At 48.8% G+C, this 23,985-nt stretch overlaps 1 protein-coding gene across 10 annotated transcripts in view; it reads right to left on the reverse strand.

Annotated features, from left to right (window-relative positions):
• Nucleotides 1-4,696: 4,696 nt before the first annotated feature.
• The window catches only part of KLF15 (KLF transcription factor 15), a 30,047-nt gene continuing 10,758 nt past the window's right edge, over nucleotides 4,697-23,985 (reverse strand). For 4 of the 10 annotated variants that reach the window (XR_008381700.1, XR_008381701.1, XR_008381699.1 and 1 more), the window contains exons 3-4: nucleotides 8,755-9,368; nucleotides 4,697-8,100 (exon numbers count right to left, since the gene is read on the reverse strand). Coding sequence is in view for 4 of the 10 variants with exons in the window: in XM_053599680.1 (XP_053455655.1) it covers nucleotides 9,155-9,368 (214 nt within the window). In the remaining 6 variants the exon portion in view is untranslated. The other 6 variants (XR_008381697.1, XR_008381702.1, XM_053599682.1 and 3 more) reach the window with 6 other exon arrangements.

Consider the following 23,985-nt stretch of genomic DNA (forward strand, 5'->3'; position numbering starts at 1 on the left):
TTTGGAAATGAGTGGCCACTCTAAGACGGAAGGCAAAGGGCTACAACAGCACTGCCTGCAGCTGGCACAGCCACCCCCAGGTCACCATGCACACACCAATACACATGTACCCTGGAGTTGGTGGCACATGGCAGGAGCAGCTTCTCGGAATGGAGCAGGAAGTGACAGATAAACACGGGGAGAAAGCCAGGATGGCCTGGGTGATATAGACTAGAGCTGGGGATGTCACTGTGAGCTCAGGCTTAGCTATGCACATGTGGAAATGTTCGCAGATGTGTTCATACTCATCAGTTAGCTGACACAGACATGCATGTCTTTGCTCTGTTAATTAAGGGGGCCTAGAAGAAATGACAGTTCCCTAGCAAGGAGCACACCCCACATCAAGACTTTGCTTTCTAATACCATCCTCCAGATAAAAAGAACAGGGCTCTGTAGGGGAAATGGGGCAAGGAGTACGCAAGATGAGCCCACACCTCTGGCAGTGCCAGGATGTCTGGAAGTGCTTGACACACAAAACCTCAGTAATGAGGGCCTGGAAAGCACCAAGTGGCCAGCTAAAAGGGCTCCCAGGGGCCAAGGCTGGTGCTATTTGAGCAACAGAACAAACAACATATATTGGATTGTAGCCCTTAGTCTGTTTGTTTTGCTGTAACAGAACTCCACTTCACTTTATAAAGAAGTGAAATGTACTTCTCACAGTCCCGGAGGCTGGGAAGTCCAAGATCATGGAGGCAGCATTTGTTCTGGGGAGGGCCTCCTGGCTGCATCTTTGCACAGCAGGACATGGAAGGGTAGGATTGAAACCAACTCCTCCATCAAGCCTTTTGCAAGGGCCCTAATCCCTAATCACCTCTCAGGGGCCCCACTTCTTAGCACTACCATGGTGACAACACCTGAATTTTAGAGGGGATACATTTAAACCTTAACAAGCCCCAAGTATAAAATATGCCCCATTGAGTCCTGGAACTCAAACTGCAGACAACCCTCTGGCCCCAGCCTGGCCTGCTACAGACTCAGTAAGCTGTCTCACAGCAGGCACTGAAGGACAGGTTGGGAGGTCCCGAGTAGCACAGCCACAGGTCCCTGCAAGCGCCCCTACTAAATCTGAAGAGTCCTCAGAGGGATGAGTCTTAGCTTGTTAGGGCCTCTCTAACAAAATCAGAAATGAGGCAAATTAAACAACAGAAACTTATTTTCTCATGGTTCTGGTGACTGGGAGTCCAGGGGGACTGCTGTCCTAATCCCCAGTACCTCAGAATGGGACTGTGTTTGGACAGGGCCTTTGCAGAGGTAAGAAGTTAAAGTGGGGCGGCACCTGTGGCTCAAGGAGTAGGGCGCTGGTCCCACATGCCGGAGGTGGCGGGTTCAAACCCAGCTCCGGCCAAAAAAAAACAAACAAACCACACACACACACACACACACACACACACACACACACACACAAAGAAGTTAAAGTGGGGTCTCTAGGGCAGCTCTGATCTAATATGGCCAGTGTCCATATAAGAAGAGGACATCAGTATTGAGACACACACAGAGGGAGACTGTGTGAAGACAGGGCCATCTGGAAGCCCAAGACAGAGACCTCAAGATCTGACCCCTTGATCTTGGGTGAGAGGTGGCAAGAATGAGGTCTCGGGCAAGTCAAGGAGAGAAGCCTCAGCAGAGACCCGCCCTGCCAGCGCCTTGATCTTGAATGAATTAATGAATTTAGAGGACACAACTCAGCCCATAACAAAGGATGCCACAAGCCCCTCTGTGGTGCAGCCCTAAATGGCCCCCAGCTTGCCCTCCCGTACCAGCTCAGGCCTCTACTTGTCCGTCAGCTCAGTCTACCAGAGGAGGCCAGTTTCTGCTGGCTGGATCCACACCCCCTCCCATCACTTCCATCCTCGGGATGTCAGGCTGAAGCAAGGAACAGTCTCCTTGTGCCCCCTTGTCATTTGGCCCCCTGCAGCTCACCTGGCCCATATCTGCTGAGGTCCCTGCTAGGCACGGGCCACTTCTTGGCATCACAGCTGCTCCGGAGTCTCAACCTCACCCAGCAACCAGCCTTTCTCCAAACCCAGAATATGGAGACCAGGCTTATTGCAGAAGAGAAGTCCCAGCACACTCCCTTCCCCTGCCCTCCACCAACTCGAGGTGAAGGTGCCCCTGTGTGAAGCAAGGGACTCTCCATCTGGGGAATGCATCTCCTTCATTTGAGAAAGGGCCGTGCATGGGAGGACAGGATGAGCAGTTGTGGTTTCCACCACGTATGTCTCATAACGTCTTTTCCATCACCCCAAGCACAGCTAAGACAGCTCATGATGTTTTACAGCACTTTACTGATGCCACATGAGGGAAAAGAAGAATAAAACACACCGTGGCCTCAACTTCAGCCAGTTGTGGTGATCTTAGGGTCAGAGCACCCACGAGGCAGGACTCACACACATTCCCAGCTTCCTGCCCTTCCTCCTCTGTGCCCAGCCTCCTACCACCTGCCCCAGAGCCAGGTGCCCGCTTCCCTCCCTAGCTCCCCAGCTACCCGAAGCTTGATGCAGCACAGCAAACAAATGCTGGACTCCACCTGGTCACAGCCAGAGGTAAAGCACCAGGGAGGGGCCTGGAAGGGGGCCTCCCTCCTCACCCCTGTACCCAGCAGGGCCCCCTCCTACAGCAGCCTCCCCTTCTCGCAACATCCTCAGTCTCTCTGATTATAGACAAGCTCTGCTTTTGGCAAACAATCAGCCAGACAGGACCCCAGGAGCCCAAGGCCATCTTTTTACAGATCACTGTACAGGAGAAAGAGACAGTCTCTGCTTAGAATTTGCCAGGAGCCTGCAGCACCATAAATTGGGGGGTTAAACAGAAGAATTTATGTCTCACAGTTCTGGGGGTGTGAAGTCCAAGCTCCAAGGGCAGGCAGGGCTTGTTCCTTCTAAGGGTTGGGCAAGGACACTTTCCAGGCCTCCCCCCAACAATCTATGGTAGTCCTTGGCCAGCAAGTACATCACCTGGACCTCTGCCTTCACGTTCCCATGGCATCCCCCACGTGTGCACCTGTGTCCTAATTTCCCCTTCTTATAACACCAGTGATGCTTGGTTAAGGGCCGCCCTATTCCCATGTGGCTGCACCTTAATTAAGCACATCTGCAATGACCCTGTTTCCAAACAGTGTCCATTCTGAGGTCCTGCGGCTGGGTCTATAGCACATCTTTCTGTTGTGGTTGTTGAGGGCAGTAATGCTTCAGCCATCAGCCCCGTGGATGACCCTAAACCATCAACAGCCTAAGTCTGGGAAGCTGAAGTGGTAGGTTGGCCCCAGCCTGGGCCACGCAGCCAATGCCATCCCCATGCACTGATGGCCCCATCACATCAACACAGAGTAGACACGTCTCCCAGAGCCTGGGACAATGAGCTGCCCAAATAAGAGTGAAACGGGAATTCCAGGAGAACAGGCAAGATAGAGAGGGGGAAGTGTGTGGGTGGAAATCCCGTCATGCCCTGAAGTCTGCACACACTTCTCCTGGCAGCCCTACTGCTTCTGTCTCCAATTTACAGCCCAGAAAACTGAGGTTCAGAGGAGCACACAGAGGGAGAGAGGCTGGACCCATTTGGCTCCAGATCGCCCCATAAAGGGGGTGGGTTGGGCCTGTCCTCTGGGACTCCTCCCTGCACCCTCGGAGCTGTGCTGCTTCTGAATGGAAAGCACTGATTTTATGAGGCAGAGAAAATGTTACCAGTTCAGAGAGGGAAAGAGTCTCCTCTGGAAAAGAGGGTAGGAGGCTCAGGAACCGCTCCTGACAGGCCACAGCTGATTCCAGGTCGGGTGGGGAGGGTGGAGAGCGGGGGCAACACTGCAAAGAGAGGGAGGGTTTTGAAATTCTAGAACAGGGGCTGGCAAACTGCACTCCAGCTAGCTAAGAATTACATTTGCATTTTTAAAGGGTTGTGAGAAACAAAAATAAAACAAAACAGAATTGCTACAGAGACCATTTGCGGCCTATAAAGCCCCAAATCCTCACTAACAGCCCTTTATGTAAAGAGTCAGAGCAATATGGGAGTGGGAGAAGGGAACACTAGTAGGGAGGTGGGCAGGAGCAGCTGGGACCCCATGGGCCACCCCCTGGCAGGGCTCTCATCCTAGAAAGCCACAGAAACCTCCCAGACACCTGAGACTTTTCAAGCCGAGTAGACCAATTCGCTTCACCTTGAGACCTATGGAGGTGTGTCTTACCCAGTTTGGAAGCACTGTAGATCCCCAGGAGCCCTAAGCTTCCTCCTCCATTCTCCTCTCAGTAGTAGCACAGCATTTTTTTTTTTTTTTTTTTTTTGGCCAGGGCTGGGTTTGAACCCACCACCTCCGGTATATGGGGTCAGTGCCCTTACTCACTGAGCCACGGGCACTGCCCGCAGCACAGCCTTTTGAGTCAGACATGCAAAGGACACCAATGTGTGACAGAGGGTCAGTAGGACTGCGTGCTATGTTGCTACCATTGCATTCTGAGGACTAGCCCACACCTGCCTCTAACTTGCATGAGTCGAATTATGGTAGTTCCCAAAACACGAAGTGGAGAGAGACATGCAGGATATTCCTCTCTTCACTCTGTCCCACGTGTGTTGGACTGAGCATGGAGCCAGAAATTAGAATTTGCTGTTCTCACTCTGTACCTCCGTTCTTGGACCGTGAGTTTCTAGCTCATTTACAGCAACCCCACTGTTGAAGGTTAAATGTGAGATGACTACTTATCTGACCACATGGCAGGGAGCCCTGTGTGGCCGTGCAGGAGGCGGGCACATAGCACACAGCACTTTCGCTGCCACTCTAGAAAATTTTCAAAAGTAATGTCAGCTAACTGGGATTTCACCTTCTGAGTTGCTTCTGGAATTAAGCTCTCTTTTAAGACTCTATTTACTCATTTTACCCATGTTTTAATTAGTACACTTTACTCTTTTTCTTTGAGAGCTACTTTAGATTCATAGCAAAATTGAGTGGAAAGTAGAGAGATTTCCACATACCCCCCGTTCCCCTGCGGGCTCAACCTCTCCACTGTCAGCATCACCTCCCAGATTGTGTATATGTTACAGCCACCCACCTCCACTGATACAGCATTTCCTCCCAGAGCCTGAAGTTTCCTGAGGGTTCACTCTAGGTGCGGTGCATTTTATGGGTTTTGACAAGTGTGCAATGGCACATATCACACAGAGTGGTGTCACTGCCCTAGAAATCCTCTGTACCCCACCCATGCATCCATCCTCCCTCAAGCGTCTGGCAACCTCTGATCTTTTTACTGTCTCCATAGTTTTGCTTTTCTGAAATGCAATATAGTTGGAATCAGATAGTATACACCTTGTAAGTTGGCTCTCATCACTTAATAATATACATGTGAACTTCTTCCATATCTTTTCATGGTCAATAACTCATTTCTTTTTTGCATGAATATTCAATTGTCTGGGTGTCCCACAGTTTATTTTCCTAAAGTTTATTTTGCTGAAGGACCCCACGGTTTCTCCCAAGTTTTGACAGTTACGAATAAGGCTGGTGTAAACATATGTGTGCAGGGTTTTTTTGTGGTCCTAAGATTTCAATTCATTTGGGTAAACACCAAGGAGTGCCATTGCCAGACCACGTGGTGAGAGCATGTTCTGTCATGGTGAGAGCATGTTCTGTTCAGTCTTGTAAGAAACTAATGAGCTGTCTTCCAAGCTGCGTGCACCACTTTTGCATTCCCACCAACAATGAATGGGAGTTCCTGCTGCTCCACATCCTAGCTAGCTTTCAGTGCTGTCAGTGTTCTGGCTGTTGGCCCATGTAATAGGTGTGCCGTGGTGTGTCACTGTTACTTCAATTTACATTTCCCTGATGATATATGATGATGAGGTTGGATGTTTGGCCCCTCCAAATCGCATGAAATATGATCCCCAGTGTTGGAGGTGGGTCTTGGTGGGTGGTGTTTGGGTCCTGGGGGTGGATCCCTCAGGGATGCCTTATGCCCTCCCCAAGGTAAAGAGTTGCATTTTCACTTTATTAGTTAATTCAAGAACTGGTTGTTTAAAAGAGCCTGTCACCTTCCCCTCCTGCTGCTTCTCCACCATGTAACACACTTGCCTAAATTAGAAGCTCCCTGAAGCCCTCCCCCAAAGCAGGTGGTAGCATGATGCTTCTTGTACAGTCTACAGAACCATGAACCAAATAACCTCTTCTCTTTGCGAATTACCCAGCCTCGGGTGCACCTTCCTGGCAACCCAGACAGACGGACCCATGAGCGGTGGGGCATCTTCCCACGTGCTTACTCACCACCTGCGAGTCTTTAGTGAGGTGCTTGTTCAGGTTTTTTGCCTATTTTTAATAAGATTGTTAATTTTCTTCTTATTGTTGCATTTTAAGAGTTTTTGGTTTGTTTTTAGGGATTTGGCTGATCACAATTATGCCCTCACCTTTTACAAGATGGGCTAATCAAAGGGTTTTCCCAAAGATATTTGTCTTCCTCAGAGGATTTCTTGTTCCAACTTTCAAGATAATAACCTTTTTGGATAAACTGCTGGCAGCATGTCCAGCAGGGCAGGGGTGGAGCACGGCGAGGGACTGAGGAAGAGAGAGGGTGAGGGGAGATGCCACGGGCCGGGGAGGCAGAGCCCCGAGAAGCCCAGGGAGGGACAGAGTAACTGGGGCGAGCAGAGTGGCTCCAGGTAATGGAGGCAGTGACTGGGAAGCCGGCCAGGTGGAGCAGGGGACATTGTAGACCCATCTTCACCGCACTGCTACATTGTTGGGATGTATTCAAGAATCTCAAATTCCTACAGGAGCCAAGGAGCTAACACAAATGGGTGATGCAAGTAAAGTGTGGGATGACAGGAAGTGGTGAGGGCTCTGTCAAGCTGTAATCGCTGGCCCCTTCAGAGGGGCAGGGCAGGGCAGAACCTTCTGCCTTAGCCGATAGATGCTTACAGAAACAATTTTCGAAAGAAGCTGAACATATGGATTAATATATTAATTCTCCTGGTTCTCTCTCTCTCTTTATTATTATTATTATTATTATTTTTTGCAGTTTTTGGCCGGGGCTGGGTCTGAACCCGCACCTCCAGCATATGGGGCCGGCACCTTACTCCTTTGAGCCACTGGCACCGCCCCCTCTCATCTTTTTTTAACACATCATGCCAGTCAAACACAATATAGCCATGAACTGAAATTGGCAGCAAGGTCCCATGCTTTCCCTGCAGACAGATTTGAGTGCTGTGCATCCACACAAGAGCCTCTGCACTCTCATGCACTGTGCAAATTCACATGCAGTGCAGCCCTGGTGCGCGTGCACACACACACACACACACACAAGTATGAATGCCTGAGCAGTATGCTTGAGCTCACCTGGCTGCATGTGCACACCAGTATTGCACACACTTGCACACACATGAGTGCAGGATTATACCTTCCAGCAGTAGCCTAGATGGAGGCTGCCCTGTGGATGCTGGGCCCCTCTCTCTTAGCAATGTTGGGGAAAAGCCAGTGTTGCCCTTTGGGGCCACTTGCTTGGCCTTTCTCAACTCTGCTGGCAGTTCAGAAAAGGAGGATCTCTGATGAAATCAGGGACACAGATCAAACTGCACTTCAGGCCCACTGCTGGCCAGCACCCCACGTTGGGGGGCAGAGGGGACACCAGTCTTCTGTAGCTTCACAGGAAACTCAGCTGCAGTGTTATGACCCTCTGGAATTCCTTCCTTGGACCCTCAGCCCTGTAAGGAAGGCAGGAGAGTCTGATTAGTGTCATGTCAAGGCAGGTGAAGAAACTCAACCCACGCAAGGGACACAGCATAAACGGTGGGAGCTGCTGGCCAGGGGTCTCACTTCCTTCACATCTCCATGTCCTCTGCAGAGTGCTCTCAACACCGCAGACCCATCTCTTCTTGCCGGACACCACTGACACGCTGTTCAGGGGCTTTGTGGGGGTTGGCCCAGTGGCCTACATCTCCTGGGGGCCTCATGCTGGAAAGCTGGCTCCGACTGTAGATGGTGTTGATCAACACAGGGCTTTGGGTGATGGGCCTTGCATGTAGGGGAGAAGACAAGCCATGGCTTCATGTGCACGCACTCGCTGACTTCACCTTCAAGTTCCCGCACAATGCCTGCCAGAAGTATAGATTTTGATTATTTTAAAGTTATGAAGGCAAAGAAAATGAGGAATGAAATAATCACGAATGAAGTTAAAAAGCTTCAAAAGGCAGCTCTCCTGAAAGCTTCTCCCAAAAAGACACCTGCTAAGGGTGCTGCTGTGAAAGTGCTACCAAAGTTCCAGCAAAAAGGATGCCTGCTCACTGGAAGCAAGAAGGCTCCAGCCAGAGAGCCATAGGCCAGAAGGCAGCACCCTCCTTCAGAAGGGTCAAAAAGCTCCAGCCCCAGAAAGCACCTGCTCTAAAGGCATCTGGCAGGAAAGCACGTGCTGTAATGAGGGTGATGAAGGTTCTTTAGAACAAAAAAGGAAAAACCACTGCAGACACAGGAAAGTACTGAGTTCCCACCCAGGGGGCCAGGTCCACTGAGGAAGAAGCTCCACTTGGCCCTCCAAAATCCTAAAGCTTCCTTCAGGAAGGACGCTTGCAAATCCGCCCTTGGCAAATGAGAAAACTGAGGCCCAAGGGCCAGTTCCATGCTTTAGTTGCCACACCTGCTGGGGGGACGGTTGAACAATCTGTCCTGGAACAGGAGGCAGCACATGCCATCATGTGATCTGTGGCCCTATATAAGACAGACGTTGCAAGCAGGACTCGTAGGGGCCGTACCTGTGCACATTCCAGAATGTCAGAGGAGCACGCAGCTTCGTGGCCCACAGCCAGGTCAGTGGCTGCCCATTGTCACACACCCATTCCTCATGAAGATGGAAATAACCCTGTAAGTGCCATGTGAGTAATGGGACAGGGGAGTGTCCACTAGGGGATGCGTCCCCAGTGGGGACACCTGGCTGCAGACTGGGCACCCTCCTTCTTTGGCCCAGCGTCCTGTCGTGCTCGCCGGGCACTGTGTGGGATACCCAGAGTGTACGGGGCAGTGCGAGTATTTTTTATTTTTTGCAGTTTTTTTTTTGGCGAAGGCCAGGTTTGAACCTGCCACCTCCAGTATATGGGGTCGGCACCCTACTCCTTTGAGCCACAGGCGCTGCCCAGTACGAGTATTTTGTGAAACTCAGATGTACACATGGTGACAAATCCAGGTACACCAAGAGCAAATGAGAGCAAGTGACAGCCAAGGGGCAGGATGTTGAACTACTTTGGTTTTAATCTTTCTAGCAATTCTGTCCCAAACTGTAGTTGAAATGTAAAATAACCTAGGTCCAGGGTTACTGACCTTGCACTCTTGGTTCCCAGATATAAACGCTGAGGTTGGATGTTTGGTAAATCTAAAATTCGAAAATTAAAAAAATGTAATTATTAGGTAAAACAATTACTAATCAATCTCAATAATTAATTAAAATTATTGAACTAATGTAAATGTGAAATAACACAGGTCCAGGGTTACTGACCTTGCAGTCGTAGCTCCCAGGTATAACGCCAAGGCTTTAGCTGCCCGCTTTCCTCCCTCACCATCACAAGTTGGGGGTTTATATTTTTATTTTAATCCTTCTCAAGACACCTGGACTCGTTTCCTGCTGCTGCTGCTGTGTCAATTACCACAGACTTTGTGTCTCAGGGATTCTGAGGACCCTGGTGCTATTGACAAGGTCGGTTCCTCCTGGAAGCTCTGAGACTGTCTCTGTTTCTTCGCCTTTTCCAGACGCCAGCAGCCACCTCCTGGCTCAGCTCCTGGCTGTTCCTCCATCTTCAAAGCCATTTCCCTCTCTCTCCGTCTCTCTGTCTGCCCCTTTGTCTCTGTTCTCACACCTCCTTCTGACTCTCACATAAGGACCCTTGTCATTATACTGGACCACCAAGGTAGTCCAAATCATCTCCCCATCTCCTTAAATCATATCTGCAAAGAAAGTCTCTGCTGCCCTGAAAAGTACCATCTTCCCAGGCTCTGGGGCTCAGGATACGAACATCTTTGAAGGGCTATTATTCTGCCTTCCACAGTACTTTGCTAACTTTAAATAATAGATTTAAACCTCTATATCTTATCCCATCAATTTTAGCAGTAGATCTTGCCTGCCCGTGCCCATTTGCTCAACAAATATTTTTTCTGGAAGCTGAGTTCACAGCCCTGAACAAGCCAGGCAAAGCCTGTTCCTGCAGAGCCTGTGTCCTGGCAGGGAAGACAGGCACTAACCTGAGCTTACGGGGGAAAGATGTTCCCAGCACCACTGCCTTTTGGAAGATATTTGGCAATATTCATCGAAATTTTAAATGTGCCTGTTCTTTGATCCAGCAAAGCCACTGTTAAAAATTTGAATATAAAGACGTTTGCATTGGGGCAGCGCCTGTGGCTCAAAGGAGTGGGGCGCCAGCCACATATGCCGGAGGTGGTGGGTTCAAATCCGGCCCTGCCCCACCCCCCCAAAAAAAGAAAGAAAGAAAAAAGATTTTTGGCATTATTTACAACAGAAAACATTTGACAACAGCCTAAAAATTTATTAATGGAGAACTGAGTAAATAAATTGTGGTGCCCAGAAAGTACAACTTATAGATGAATATGCTGATATTTATTCAAGGAGCTGGGTTTACAGCACTGTTCACAAAGCAGTTAGAACCTGTCCTCACACCCAGTGTAGGAAGGTGACCACACACGCTGAATACCTGAGTGCCTTCGGCTGTGCCCCAGAAGGCAGGAGTGCAAGGGGAAAAAAACAAAGCAGGGGATAGAGACAAGTGTCAGTGGGGGCAACTTTTATTTTTAACCATTTTATTTATTTGAAACATTTAATTATTAAAATTTAATTAATTAGTTCAATAATTTTAATCAATTATTGAGATTGGTTTGTAATTGTTTTAGCTAATAATTACATTTTTCTAATTTTCAAATTTTAGATTTACAAGCTTTGAAAAATAACACAGAAGGTTCCTGAGTACCCCTGTCCAGCCTCCCCAGTGTTAATCCATCACACAACCAGGGTGCATTTATCAAGACTAAGCTATGAAGGTGGGTAAAATACCAACTAAAATCCAGACTGCACTCAATTTGTGCCCTGGCGTTGTCCAGGAGACCCACTGTGTTCAATTGTCACAGCTCTCGGTCTCCATCACTCTGCACCAGTTATTTAGTTGTTCCTTGTCTTTTGTGCACTTAGCATTTGTGAAGTATGGTTTTAAACAAACTGTCAGGAAGTCCCCTCTGCTGCAGGAACAGCTGTATGCAGACTTGAAAGAGGTGAGAAAGGATGCTAACTTCCGTCATGCATAGGATGATTATAAAAATTAAAACCTATAAATCATTTTTACATGATATATAAATTTTACATAGGGTGACCATGTCCCTGCCAGCCAGTGGGTCTTGGCAGAGAGGATACAAGCCAAGGCTGGGAATGGGCTTGCTCATCCTCCTCTCTTGCAGCTCTGCCCTCACCATGAGGATGTGCTGCAGCTGGCCTGCCAGCTCCCAGAGGAGGGTGAGCAACATGCAGAGTGGAGCCCAGCCCAGCATGGACATAGGTGCAAGGCCAGCCGAGGTCAGCCAACTCCCAGCCAGCCACACTGTCACAGCTCTATGTCATTGCTATCTCAGAGCACTGAGCTGAGGTGGATATTGATTATGTAGCAATTGCTAACTGATACAATATAAATAGCCTATCTATTCCTGTTTATCTCATTTCTGGTCATTGATTGAACAGTTTTATAAAATCTGACAGATTTCCAGATGATCAGATTACCTACCTTTCTGGATGATCACGTCATACGCAGTAAAGGTCATCTTCTCCCTTCTTTTCCTGTTGTTGTCCCTTATTTCTTTTTCTTATCATATTACATGTGCAAAGATTTTGCAAAAAATGAGAAGCTATATCTACGTTTGTGTATGTGCTGGGTGTGAGCTGCTGTCTGTGAATATAGGTGTGGGGCTCCATGTTCCCAGCAGCCTGAGAACATCTCTTCTGCATGGAGAACTTTCCCAGAGTCCCTCTCATAAGAGAGCAGAGGAGATGGGGCCTCATGAGTACTGTCAGCGGGAAGTGAATTAGCATTGACAAAACACTCTGTCCCTACCCACAGGAGTCTGAGGGCAGCACAGTGACGGGAGAAACAGCAGGCAGGTAAGAAGTCTCCTCACACTCAGCTCCATGGACACACACTTAAGAGTCACCAGTCTCCATCATGTAGTGCAGAGGGTCCACCTGGCCTTCTTAGGTAAAGGCTTAATACTAGAAGCCACTCAATTGTCCAAGGGTATAGTCACCCAATCTTCCCCCAGATCCTAGGCCCCCCTCAGGGTCAGGCATACAATGGGGCCCCTTATAGATATAGGGCTGGGCCCTCTGTGGGGGCATAAGGAGTGAGGACACAGTCCCAGGGTCTGGAACTGAAAAATGCAAACAAAACCTGAACAAAACCACTGCAATTTCAGACAGTTTATGTCATTTATTGCTTAAAATGTAACTAGCAGTGGCTTGAACACATCCAGTTCTCCTCACTGTCAAGCGTTCAGTGACCTGTGAAGAAACATGAAGATACTTCTCGGAGCCCTGCAACCTTTCATGAGGGAGTGAGTTCACCCTCCAAAGGCCCATTTGCAAGTAAAATGTTCAGGTAGTGATGCTAGAGACACTTGATTTAATAAAATGTCTATTGGGAAGAAGTATCTTATTAAGTCTCTGGGTTAAAGAGTATGTACTCAAATAACAATGGATATTAATAAAAATAGCACCAATAACTACATCCTTTACTGTCCATCAGATGCCATTTCAAGTGTGTTTCATATTTTAACTCCCTTAGTCCACACAATAACCCTATGAGGAAATTGCTGTTATTATCACCCTACACAGGGACACTGACTCTAAAGTCTTCTCTTTATTTAGAAAGGTTAGGAATTTGAAGTTCTGAAAGGAGAATGGAGGTGCCTGCAAAGCAGGAGAAGGGACAGATGCAAGAAAACAAGTTCTTGAGGTGCTTTGCAGAGAAAGTGGCAATGATGTGCAGTGATAATTTTTAATTATGTCACATATAATATAGTTCTATAATTGAAATTACAAATAACAGTATATAATTTAGTTGTGTTATTTAAACTAACTGCATGTGTGTTAGTTTAAATAACCATATGAGTATGACTATATATTATTTGGTTATATATTAGTATATTATATTACTATATATGTTACATATTTTATGTTATATGCATATTATAATATTGTTTATATGGAGGTCTAACCACTAAGTTTGAGTTTGAAACTCATCCTAGAAAAGTGCTACATCCCTCATTGCTGAATACACCATGGCCATCTTTGAAGTACCACCCTTGGAAAGCTACGCACCAATGCCAGTGCCTAGTCCACCCTTCCGAGCAATTTTGGAACTCTTTTTCTGGAATGGCCATCAGAGCTGTCATCATATGAGGTCTGACAATTAAGATCTTGGACTTGGCACTGTGCACTTACATTGGCAGCACCATACAAACAACTAGGTAAGGTTTCATAACCTTGCTATATTGGTGTCTTACAGCTGTGTTCCTCTTAATGTGTCGTGGTATTTTGCTGAGCAGCATTCATTATTGTTGTTGTGTGTTTTTGTATGCTGTACAATGACAGCTGTTATGATCATTCCAAAAAATAGTTCCAAAATTGCTTTGAAAGGTGGACGAGACGCTGGCATCAGTGCTTTGCTTCCCAAGGGGAGAACTTTGAAGGTGACTGCAGTAATATTCAGCAAAGAGGCATGTATCACTTTTTCTAGGATAAGCTTAAGAACTTAATTGTCTGAACTCATACATTATTAATTATATAATTATATCAGAATATAATATTAAACTGTATTACTTCATTATATTATTTAAACAGAAGCATCAAATAGGGGTTTTCCCCATGTGACCCTGATCTTCAGGAAAGACTACCAGAGAGATTGATTCTTTCAGAACCAGTAAAAGGTCCAAGTACAACAAAAACATAGTCTGCCAGAGTCCCCGAAGGGCATTGAGACCATCTGGAAAACATGTTGTTAGCATAAGAGACTGGTGTGGAGGGTGCAGACATTGGGAAGATTGAACCCACTCTGCTGTGGCAATTTTATGCAGGGGATCCAGTGCCTCTCTGTCCAGGATGTGGCAGCTATGTACCCAGACCTCTAGCAAGGCTCACCAGCTCAGCATGGCCTGATGAGTGGAGGGCAGGGGCCTTCACCATTCACCTGGACCTGACTATCAGAGAGAGGCCACACCTCCCAGTGGGAAACAGAACTGCTCTGCGTGGCACCTGCATGATTTGGGTGTCTGGTGATAGAGCCACTGTCCACTTTTCCCAACAGCAGCCCCTGCCAATGTGTGTCTTATCCAGGGGGTACTTGGGAAGGAGAAACACCGCCCTCCACCACATGCACTGTGGAAACACACAGGTGGTCCTCATCTCTCTGTCAAGGTGACACTGGTGCATTAGACAAAGCCCACTGGGGACATCTGATGAACAAGTTACCAGCAAACCCAGCAGAAGTAGCATCAGGCTCATTGCTTCATTTAATGTGTAAAACAAAGACTTCTCTGGAAAGAAGACCCTAAAACCCACACTCCAAGCCTTTGCACAAATTCCCGGTCTGTTCATGTCATAGGGGATTTACAGCCAGACTAGTGTCACATTGTTACTAGCACATTGCAAGCTTTCTTTTCTTTTTCTAGCAATGTTTGGCATTTGCATTTAGATTGTAAAACACATTTGCAGTCATTTAGAGGTGTTTGTCTATAAGTGTATTTTCACCCTTTTTGTCAGATGCTTCCAACTCTGAGCACCTGCCTCTCACCACTTCCTTTCACTTGCCCCCATCCAGTGGGCTCACAGATGTGATGTTGCTTCGACAAGAGTCGTGGTCATCCCACCCCTGAGTAATGCCAGAGGCTGCATGGTCCCAAGACTGTGCTAGCTGGGTTTTTTATTTTCTTTCTTTCTTTCTTTTTTATTTTTAGAGACAGAGTCTCACTTTGTCGCCCTTGGTAGAATGCTGTGGCATCACAGCTCACAGCAACCTCCAGCTCTTGGGTTTAGGTGATTCCCTTGCCTCAGCCTCCCAAATAGCTGGGACTACAGGTGCCTGCCACAATGTCTGGCTATTTTTTTTGTTGCAGTTTGGCTGCGGTCAGGTTTGAACCCGCCACCCTCGGTATATGGGGCTGGTGCCCTACCCACTGAGCCACAGGCACCACCCTGTGCTGGCCATTTTCAATGTTAGCTCAGGCTTGAGACCATGGAACCCAGATATTGGCAATAGCAGAGAGTGTCCCAGCTAGTTCTGAGGACAGCCGGGAATGGCCTCCCATCTCTGTCAGCAGTGGAGCTGGTGTCTGTGTGTCCTGAGAACTCTGGGAACAGAGCAGAGCCAGGAAGGGCCAGCTGTGGTTGACCTGTCACTGTATCAGGGTCTAGACCTCCAGTAGGCACTCCTTCTTTGCACCCTCAGTGTATCTCCCTGCCCTGGACTGACCATTCTGTGGTCAGTGTGCCCCATCAGTGCCTGGGCACTCCTCATGTCTTCCATGTAATTTCAGTGCTCCCCTTGCAGACTGTTTCCTTGCCATCTGTCCTTATCCCTTCCAGCTCTCTTCCTATCTTGTCTGGGGCTCTCTCTACAGCCTCACTGAAGATTGGGCATTTCCAGCAGTCCCCTAGGCACTGCAGCGACACACAAGTGCACACTGAGTCTTTTTTTTTTAATTAAATCATAACTGTGTACATTTATGGGGTACAATATGCTGATTTGATATACAATGTGGAATGTTTTCATCAAACTGATTAACATAACCACCACCTCACTTACTTATTTGTTGTGGTCAGACATTTATACTCTATTCTTGGTAGTTTTGAAATGTACCTAAGCACTGTGCACAAGAGGTGAGGTCCCACCAAATACCCTCCCGCCTCCCCCACCCTCCTTCTTCTTGCCTCCTTTTTTCTGAACTATAATTGTGTTTCATCATTCATATGAATGTGTAGGTGATTATGTATTGGTTTCATAATAGTGTTGAGTACCTTGGATACTGTTTTTTCCATTCTCGAGATGCTTTACTAAAAAGAATATGTTTCAGCTCCATCCAGGTAAACATAAAAGATGTAAAGTCTCCCTCCTTTTATGGCTGCATAGTATTCCATGGTGTCCATATACTACAATTTGTTAATCCATTCATGCATTGATGGCCTTGTGAGCTGCTTCAATGACTTAGCAATTATAAATTGGGCTGCACATCCTGGTGCAAGTATCTTTGTTGTAAAATGATTTTTGATCATCTGGGTAGATACCAAGTAGAGCAATTGCAGGATCAAACAGTAGGTCTACTTTTAATTCCTTGAGTATTCTCCAAACTTCTTTCCAAAAAGGCTGTATTAGTTTGCATTCCCACCAGCAGTGCAGAAGTGTTCCTTCTCTCTACATCCACGCCAACATCTGCAGTTTGGGGATTTTGTGATGTGGGCTAATCTTACTGGAGTTAGATGATATCTCAAAGTGGTTTTGATTTGCATTTCTCTGATGATTAAAGATGATGAGCATTTTTCATGCATTTTTTTGGCCATTCGCCTGTCTTTTTTTTTTTTTTTGTAGAGACAGAGTTTCACTTTATGGCCCTTGGTAGAGTGCCATGGCATCATACAGCTGACAGCAACCTCCAACTCCTGGGCTTAAGCGATTCTCTTGCCTCAGCCTCCCGAGTAGCTGGGACTACAGGCGCCTGCCACAACGCCCGGCTATTTTTTTTTTTTTTTTGGTTGCAGTTCAACCGGGGCCAGGTTTGAACCCGCCACCCTCGGTATATGGGGCCGGCGCCTTACTGACTGAGCCACAAGCTCCGCCCTCGCCTGTCTTCTTCAGAGAAGTTCCTGTTCAAGCTCTTGCCCACAAAGTAATGGGGTTATTTGTTCTTTTCTTATTGAATACTTTAAGTTCTCTGTGGATTCTAGCTATCAGACCTTTGTCGGAAACATACCCTGCAAAAATCTTCTCTCATTCTGAAGGTTGTCTGTTTGCTTTACTTAAGTGTTCTTGGCTGTGCAGAAGCTTTTTAGTTTGATCAGATCCCAGTAATACATTTTTGGTGTTGCTTCGATTGCCCTGGGGGTCCTCCTCATAAACTATTTTCTCAGGCCAATTTCTTCAAGCATATTCCCTGTACTCTGTTAATAGTATTTTATAGTTTCATGTCTTAAGTTTAAATCTTTTATCCAGTGAGAATCAATTTTTGTTAGTGGTGAAAGATGTGGGTCCAGTTTCAGTCTTCTATAGGTCACCAGCCAGTTCACCCAGCACCATTTGCTAAATAGGAAATCTTTCCCCCAATGAGTATTTTTGATAGGCTTATCAAAGATCAAATGACAATAAGTGGCTGGGTTCATCTCTTGGTTCTCTATTCTGTTCCATACATCTATCTCTCTATTTTTGTGCCAGCACCATGCTGTTTTGATCACTATAGATTTATAGTATGGCCTAAAGTCTGGTAATGTGACACTTCCTGATTTGTTTTTATTTCTGAGTAATGTCTTGGCTATTTGAGTTTTTTTCTGATTCCATATAAAATGAAATACTATTTTTTCAAGTTCTTCAAAGTATGACTTTGGTACTTTAATAGGGGTTGCATTAAATCTGTAGATTGCTTTGGGTAGTATGGACATTTTAGTAATGTTGATTCTTCCCAGCCATGAGCATGGTATGTTTTTCCATTTGTTGACATCTTCAGCTATTTCTATTCTCAGAGAGTCATAGTTCTCATTATAGAGATCTTTCACATCCTTTGTTAGGTAAATTCTCAGATAGTTCATCATCTTTGGCACTACTGTAAAGGGACAGAGTCCTTGACTGTTTTTTCAGCTTGACTACACACTGGAGTCTTTTGGATGCTGCTCCCTTCGCCTCGTCCAGCAGCTTTCCAATGGGCCCCATTTTCATCTCCTCCCATCCTCCAATAAATCAGGACCTATTTGGACCTGGTGCCACTGTCAGTCCTATTCTGTGGGTCCCAGCCCCTCCTCACACCTATGCCACCTGCCACCTGTGCGGGTTACACCCATTCCCAGCGGGTCCTCCTGCCTAGTCTTTGAACTACTGCGGCACCAGAAAAATGACAATTTCTCTGGAAGCCCTGATACCCAGGCTTTCTTCCTCTGCTCCCTGCCCCCATCCCCAGAGCCCCTGTGTAGACTCTGGGGCCTATTCAAGAGCAGGAAATGGTGACATTGCAAGGGTTTGCTTTTGTCCACAGGAGTCAGATTCTGTCATTTGCAACACTGGCTTCTGAGCCAAGCATCTTAGGTTTTGCATGAGGCCTTCTGGCTCCTCTGTTCCCACAGAGCATCCCTTCCTGGTCATCTGCTGCCCCTGAGAATCTGACCATTGGTCCTACATTTGTCAGCAATGCCCTTCTAAGAACGTGGATGAGGCCAGGTGGGGCTGAGCTCAGCCAGCACCACAGGGTGACTCCGCCATGCTGCCTCCCATAGGTAGGGAGGGTTTGCAGTGGGCACAGCTTGGCACAGCATGGGTACCCTCCACTTCCCCCTCCCCTGAATTCTAGTAGCTTCCCACACTCTAGCTGCATACCTATGCCCAAGTGAAGACTCTACTCTGCAGCTCCCCACAATAGATAAGGCCAAGTCACTGAGTTCTGGCCAAGAGGGGAGCAGAAGTGACTGCGCAGATCCCAGCCTGGAGGCAAATGTGTTGCCTGCTTTCCCCCTGCTGGCCCAGGCCTACTGAATCAGCTTAGGCATTGGAGGAACAAGAAGAACACAGAAGCCTAGGGATCTCATCCAAGGCTGCCCTTTCAGCCTAACCTGCTCACTCTCAGGCTGTCAAAATAAAAGAAACTAGACTGCTCCCTCACTTAAGCTGCCAGGGCTTCTTTGTTACAGCAGTTTGACACACACTCTACCTGCTACATGATCAAAATCAGTGTTTCCTTCCCCTCTGTGTACCTGGGGCAGGTGCTGGGCAGGTAGGAGTGGGTTGTCAGGGCTAAATTTCCTGCTCTGCTGCCTTCCAGATTTGCCTCTATTCCAAATCATCCTGGGGCAGGTTGGTCCATGTCTCCATCTGCTTCCTCAGCTTGTAGGCCAAGACAAACACTCCTCTTCCCACCACAGAAATCATGGAGGGTCAGAAGGGTGTGACACAGCGGTCCCCAACAGGCAGGGCCATGCCAAGCATCTCAGCAGTACTGGCCTTGGGCTGGCTGCAGGGCAGGGTGGAAGTAGCACACAGGCTCTGCATGTGCTTGCTCACTCACTGCCCCACTGCACTGCCACCCCAGCCTCTCACCCACTGTGCAGTGTAAAGAAGCTAAAATCCGGAGAGGTTTAAGAAACCCACCCACAGTGGCACAGTACAGGGTCATCAGGCTGCCACAGTCCACAGCCCACTCCGTTGGCTTTGCTGTGCCCCCAGGCCCCTTTCAGCAGAGACTCAGGGGCAGGTGCAGCACACATGTGGCAGCCAACCCTCTGTGCACACTCCCTGCACCAAGACAGTGGGCTGCTGGGACACACACAGAGGGGAGGTCAGCAGCATGTCCAGTTGGTCCTCGGCACAGGAGGTACACGTGCATGAGGTTACTCCTCCTGAAGTATCACTATCCTGACCAAATGCCTCCCTGCCCCTCCTGCACCCTCTTCTCTGGGGCTGCACTGCTTGTTTATAAAGAAAAGCCATGTTAACACAGCTGGAAATCAATACCTCACTTCCTCTGAGCATGTCTGTCCACAGAGGGGACTTGCAGTCAGAGGCAAAGGACAAAGGTCATTAGGCCCAGCCTTCTCCCCAAGACCAGGGCCAGTCAGGATGGGATGTCCATCCTCCAATCACCTGTGATATGTCCTGAGCACCCATGAAGCTCCATATCACCAGCAGGACAGACAAGTGGCTCTGTTCTCAAGCCAGCGGACACAGCGCTTCTACACACTGAGATGCACGACTCTCTCTATCTCTCTGGCACACACATACCACGACACCTCCTACGGGAAACCCAGGGGTACTCTATCACCTGCCTCCAGATCTCCAAGGGTCTCACGGAGATACACGTGTCTCGACTTGCATCCAGCTGTTTTAGAGAGTCAGGTCCTTAGGAAAGGTCCCTTCTAGAAGGTTCCTGCCTCCCACTGCAGGAAGGTGTATAGTGATCTGGGACAGCCCTCTGACTGTGCACCTCACACCAGCTGAGCTGCCATAGCAAACGGGCCCTGGGAAACCTGCCCTGCCCAGGCCCCCAACTTCCCCCAGCCTCCCAGCCAGTACAGGACAGTGAGTGGTTCCAGCCTCACTGTGGAACCATATGGCAGAGACCCCAGGCATGCTACGGAATTAGAGAGAGCAGAAGAGGTGTCTTGAGGGTACATCCAGGCCTCTCAAAGTCTTGCCTCTACCTGGTCAAGATTCCTTAATACATTCCGGCTAGGTGCAGTGGCTCACATCTGTAACCCTAGTACTCTTGGAGGCTGAGGCAGGTGGATTGCCTGAGCTCACAGGTCAAGACCAGCCTGAGCAAGAGTGAGACCCCATCTCTAAAAATAGTGATGGGTGTCGTGTTGGGCACCTGTAGTCCCAGCTACTTGGGAGGCTGAGGCAAAAGAATCGCTTGAGCCCAAGAGTTTGAGGTTGCTGTGAGCTATGACACCATGGCACTCTACCAAGGGCAACAAAGTGAGACTTGGTCTCAAAAATTCCTATTATTTTCATAATCAGTATGCCAGTAGGAAATGACATGGCCACATCCCTAGGGCGGTCCAAGAGGGCAAATGACCTGCCAACTCACTCTTAGCCACCATACAGGGCTGCACGGCAGGCACAGGCAGGAAGAGCCCACACAAAATCTCCAACAGTAAGTCAGAGCAGGTGATCCCTGCAGGACCAGCCAGGCTTGAGGTGCCTTCCCACAGGTGATGCCAGAATACGGCTTAGATTTAGGTTTACAGAGCACCAGGCCAGGAAACTAGAGTGAGCAAAATGCCAGTGGCTGGCAAAGAGCTGGACCAGGGGCTTTTGCATCCCTCCAAGTACAAAACTAGATCCCCTGAGCTCTGCAGATTCAGACGCACAGACCGAGCCCCAGAATGGTCTCCACACCCAGCAAAGCAGAGGAAAACGGCATGTAAATGCCAAGAGGGTCTTGAGTTCTTTTTTCTTTTTATTGGCAAAGTAAATATTTTTATGAAGGACCAAAGAAAATATACATAATTGTAACATATGTACATTGGCTTTATAGATTTTTTAATTTCAAATTTACACAAATGTTGATACGTTATTAAAAGATATTTTATGTAGATGTACCTATGTACAGTTTATTTACATACATTCATAGGATGTGAAATAAACCTGTCAAAACAAGCTAGTTCATTCAATATTAATTTCTAGACAGAATGAGGAATGCATTTCTAAGTTGGGGTTGGGAGTCTCTATCTAGTCCTTTGTTACTCAGTGTGGCCTATGCCCCTCTCCTGCAGGTGACACTGGAGGCTGGTGTCTGGATTTGTCTGGGGAGCGGAGGGAAGGACGGACGGGCCACACTGGGCACGGACGGACTCTAGGCTCTGACCTGCACACTCAACTCAGCACATGCACTGGGGAGCAGGAGGCGTCTCACCTCACTTATCTTTAGCCCCCTTCCCGCCCCCACCACCCCTCAACGGCCCGGCACTCCCTCTGGGGACCACGCTGATCATCTTGGACAAAGGGGCCTTCATGCCACAGAGCAACCCTGGACTTTTGGCCTACTTCCTTCTCCCCAGCATGGCTCCCTCTGGGAATGCGACATTTCAAAACTTCACATTTCATCTTCCAAGCAATAAAGTGCTGGCCTCAGCCCAGGTGGGGAGCCCAGTGGGAGAAGGGCCAGGCCCCCAACACCCCACCTCCAGTCAGCAGCTGCAACTAAGGCCAGGCCACCATAGAAGGCACGAAGGCACCCAGGCTCGAAGGCCTGCCTCCCTGCCCTGCCCCGGGACCCCGGTCCCCAGGGACATGGGCAGGCTCCCAGGAAAGGCAGCGCGTGGCGGCTTTGAGGTGCACATCTCCCAGGCTTCGGAAGGTGGGCTGGTCGCGTTGCCACAGCCCTCGGGAGGCAGCAAATAAATTATTGCTTTAAGAAATGGGGCTGGGGGCCCGGGGGGCCAGGGCGGGGGCGGCGGCGCCGTCAGTTCACTGTCCGCACAGAGCGGCTGCTCCGCGGGAAGCGATGCACCTTGATGTGCTTGGAGAGGTGGTCGCTCCGCGCGAACTTCTTCTCGCACACGGGACACTGGTACGGCTTCACGCCTGAGTGTGAGCGCCGATGCCGCGACAGCTCATCAGAGCGCGAGAACCTGCAGAACAGGCGCGGTCAGGGGCTCGCCGAGCAGCCCCGCAGCCCCTGCGGCCAGGCAGGTCGGCCTTTCTGCCTGGCAAGGCTGGACGAGCTCTTAAAATGTCAAGGCACTGTAATCAGATTCGAATCCACTGGGAAAAGCCACCGTCCCAAGCTCTGCAGGCGCCCGCCCCTCCAAGATGGAAAAACCCACAAAGGGAAGGTAGCGTCAGGCCCGCCCGAGAGTAAGTACTGTGGGCAGCAAGGGCCTGGAGGCCGCAAGGTCTGGACCCCTCCCCACAGCCCACCGGGGCTGCGTGTTATCCGTGTTATCTGCGGGTGCTCTGGCCCTGCCCCCGCTGCCTCCTGGACCAGAGTTCCACAGGGGCATCCGTGAAGCTGGCTCCTCTACGTCTTGCTTCTGCTGAGGCAGGGAGAGGGGTCCCACCCCTGGAACTCACCCCCATGCCTGGACCCTGCTGTCCTGGAAGCTGCGCCCGTTAAGACAGCTCCAAACAAAAACACACCCGTGAAAGATACTTGTAGGAGTTCAGGTGGTTTAGGTGACATATCCCTGCCCCGGCTGCTGCTGGCTTGGGAGCAAGTGTTCATGTGCCCGGCAAGAACCAGAGCTGGATCAGGGATGCAGGGCTCTCCCACCCAACCCTGGTCTCCACATGGGACCCCTCTCACCCAACACACTCTCCTCCATGCTACACCTGCAGACACCCTTCCCTGGTCCCTCTTGTCACAAGACATTTGCATGTATTGTTCCCTCTATTGAGAATGCTCTTCCCTCCTCCTCTTGCTCTCTCCTACCCCTCCCTTAGAGTTCATCTCAAATGTCACTTCCTCAGGAAAGGCCTCCAGGACTGCATCCTATTCTAAGTTCCCATGGCATCAGGAACCTCTCCTTCCTCATTCTTGCTGCTATTGCAGTTTTAAATTAATTTCAACTTTTTGATGAATGTCAGTCTGTCCCACTAGCCTGTCAGCTCCACAAGGAAGGGTGTGTCTGCCTAGGTCCCTGGGTCCCCTGGATGACCTTCCCAGTGCCTGGTACCTGCTTGTTAAGTGCATTTTAGTAAAAGTACGGGCTTAGCAAGCAACCTCAGGAGGGGAAAGCACAGTCCCAGGGGCAGGCCCAGTACACACGCACATGCACACACATGTGCTCATCCCACACACATACAAGAATACAAATGCAAACACATGTTCATGCACACACGTAAGCACGGACACTCTGGCACACTCATGCATATGCCTATATATACACGTACATATGCACAAACACAAATGCTCACATATACACATGAACACGTATACATGAGCACATGTTCACACATGCACATATGCACAAATGCACATGTACACACAGGAGCACCAGGTCCAATACCCCATTCCTGGACCCAGGGCCACGGAAAATGTACCCTGTTGGTCAGAGCCTAGACCGGTGCTCTGGGGCAGGGCCACCTGCCCCCAGGTGGAGTTGAGCAAACAGCTTCTGAGCAGGTGAGCTGGCCCAGGAAGGGACAGACAAAAAGGTACAGAAACAGAGTGCCATGCCTTCCCAGGCACCAGGACCACCTGGGTACCTCCCCGGCCTGGGAGCCAGGGGCAGCCTTGTCAGACTGGCAAGA

This window comes from Nycticebus coucang, chromosome 8 (assembly GCF_027406575.1).
Source record: "Nycticebus coucang isolate mNycCou1 chromosome 8, mNycCou1.pri, whole genome shotgun sequence".
NCBI classification, from domain to species: Eukaryota; Metazoa; Chordata; class Mammalia; order Primates; family Lorisidae; genus Nycticebus; species Nycticebus coucang.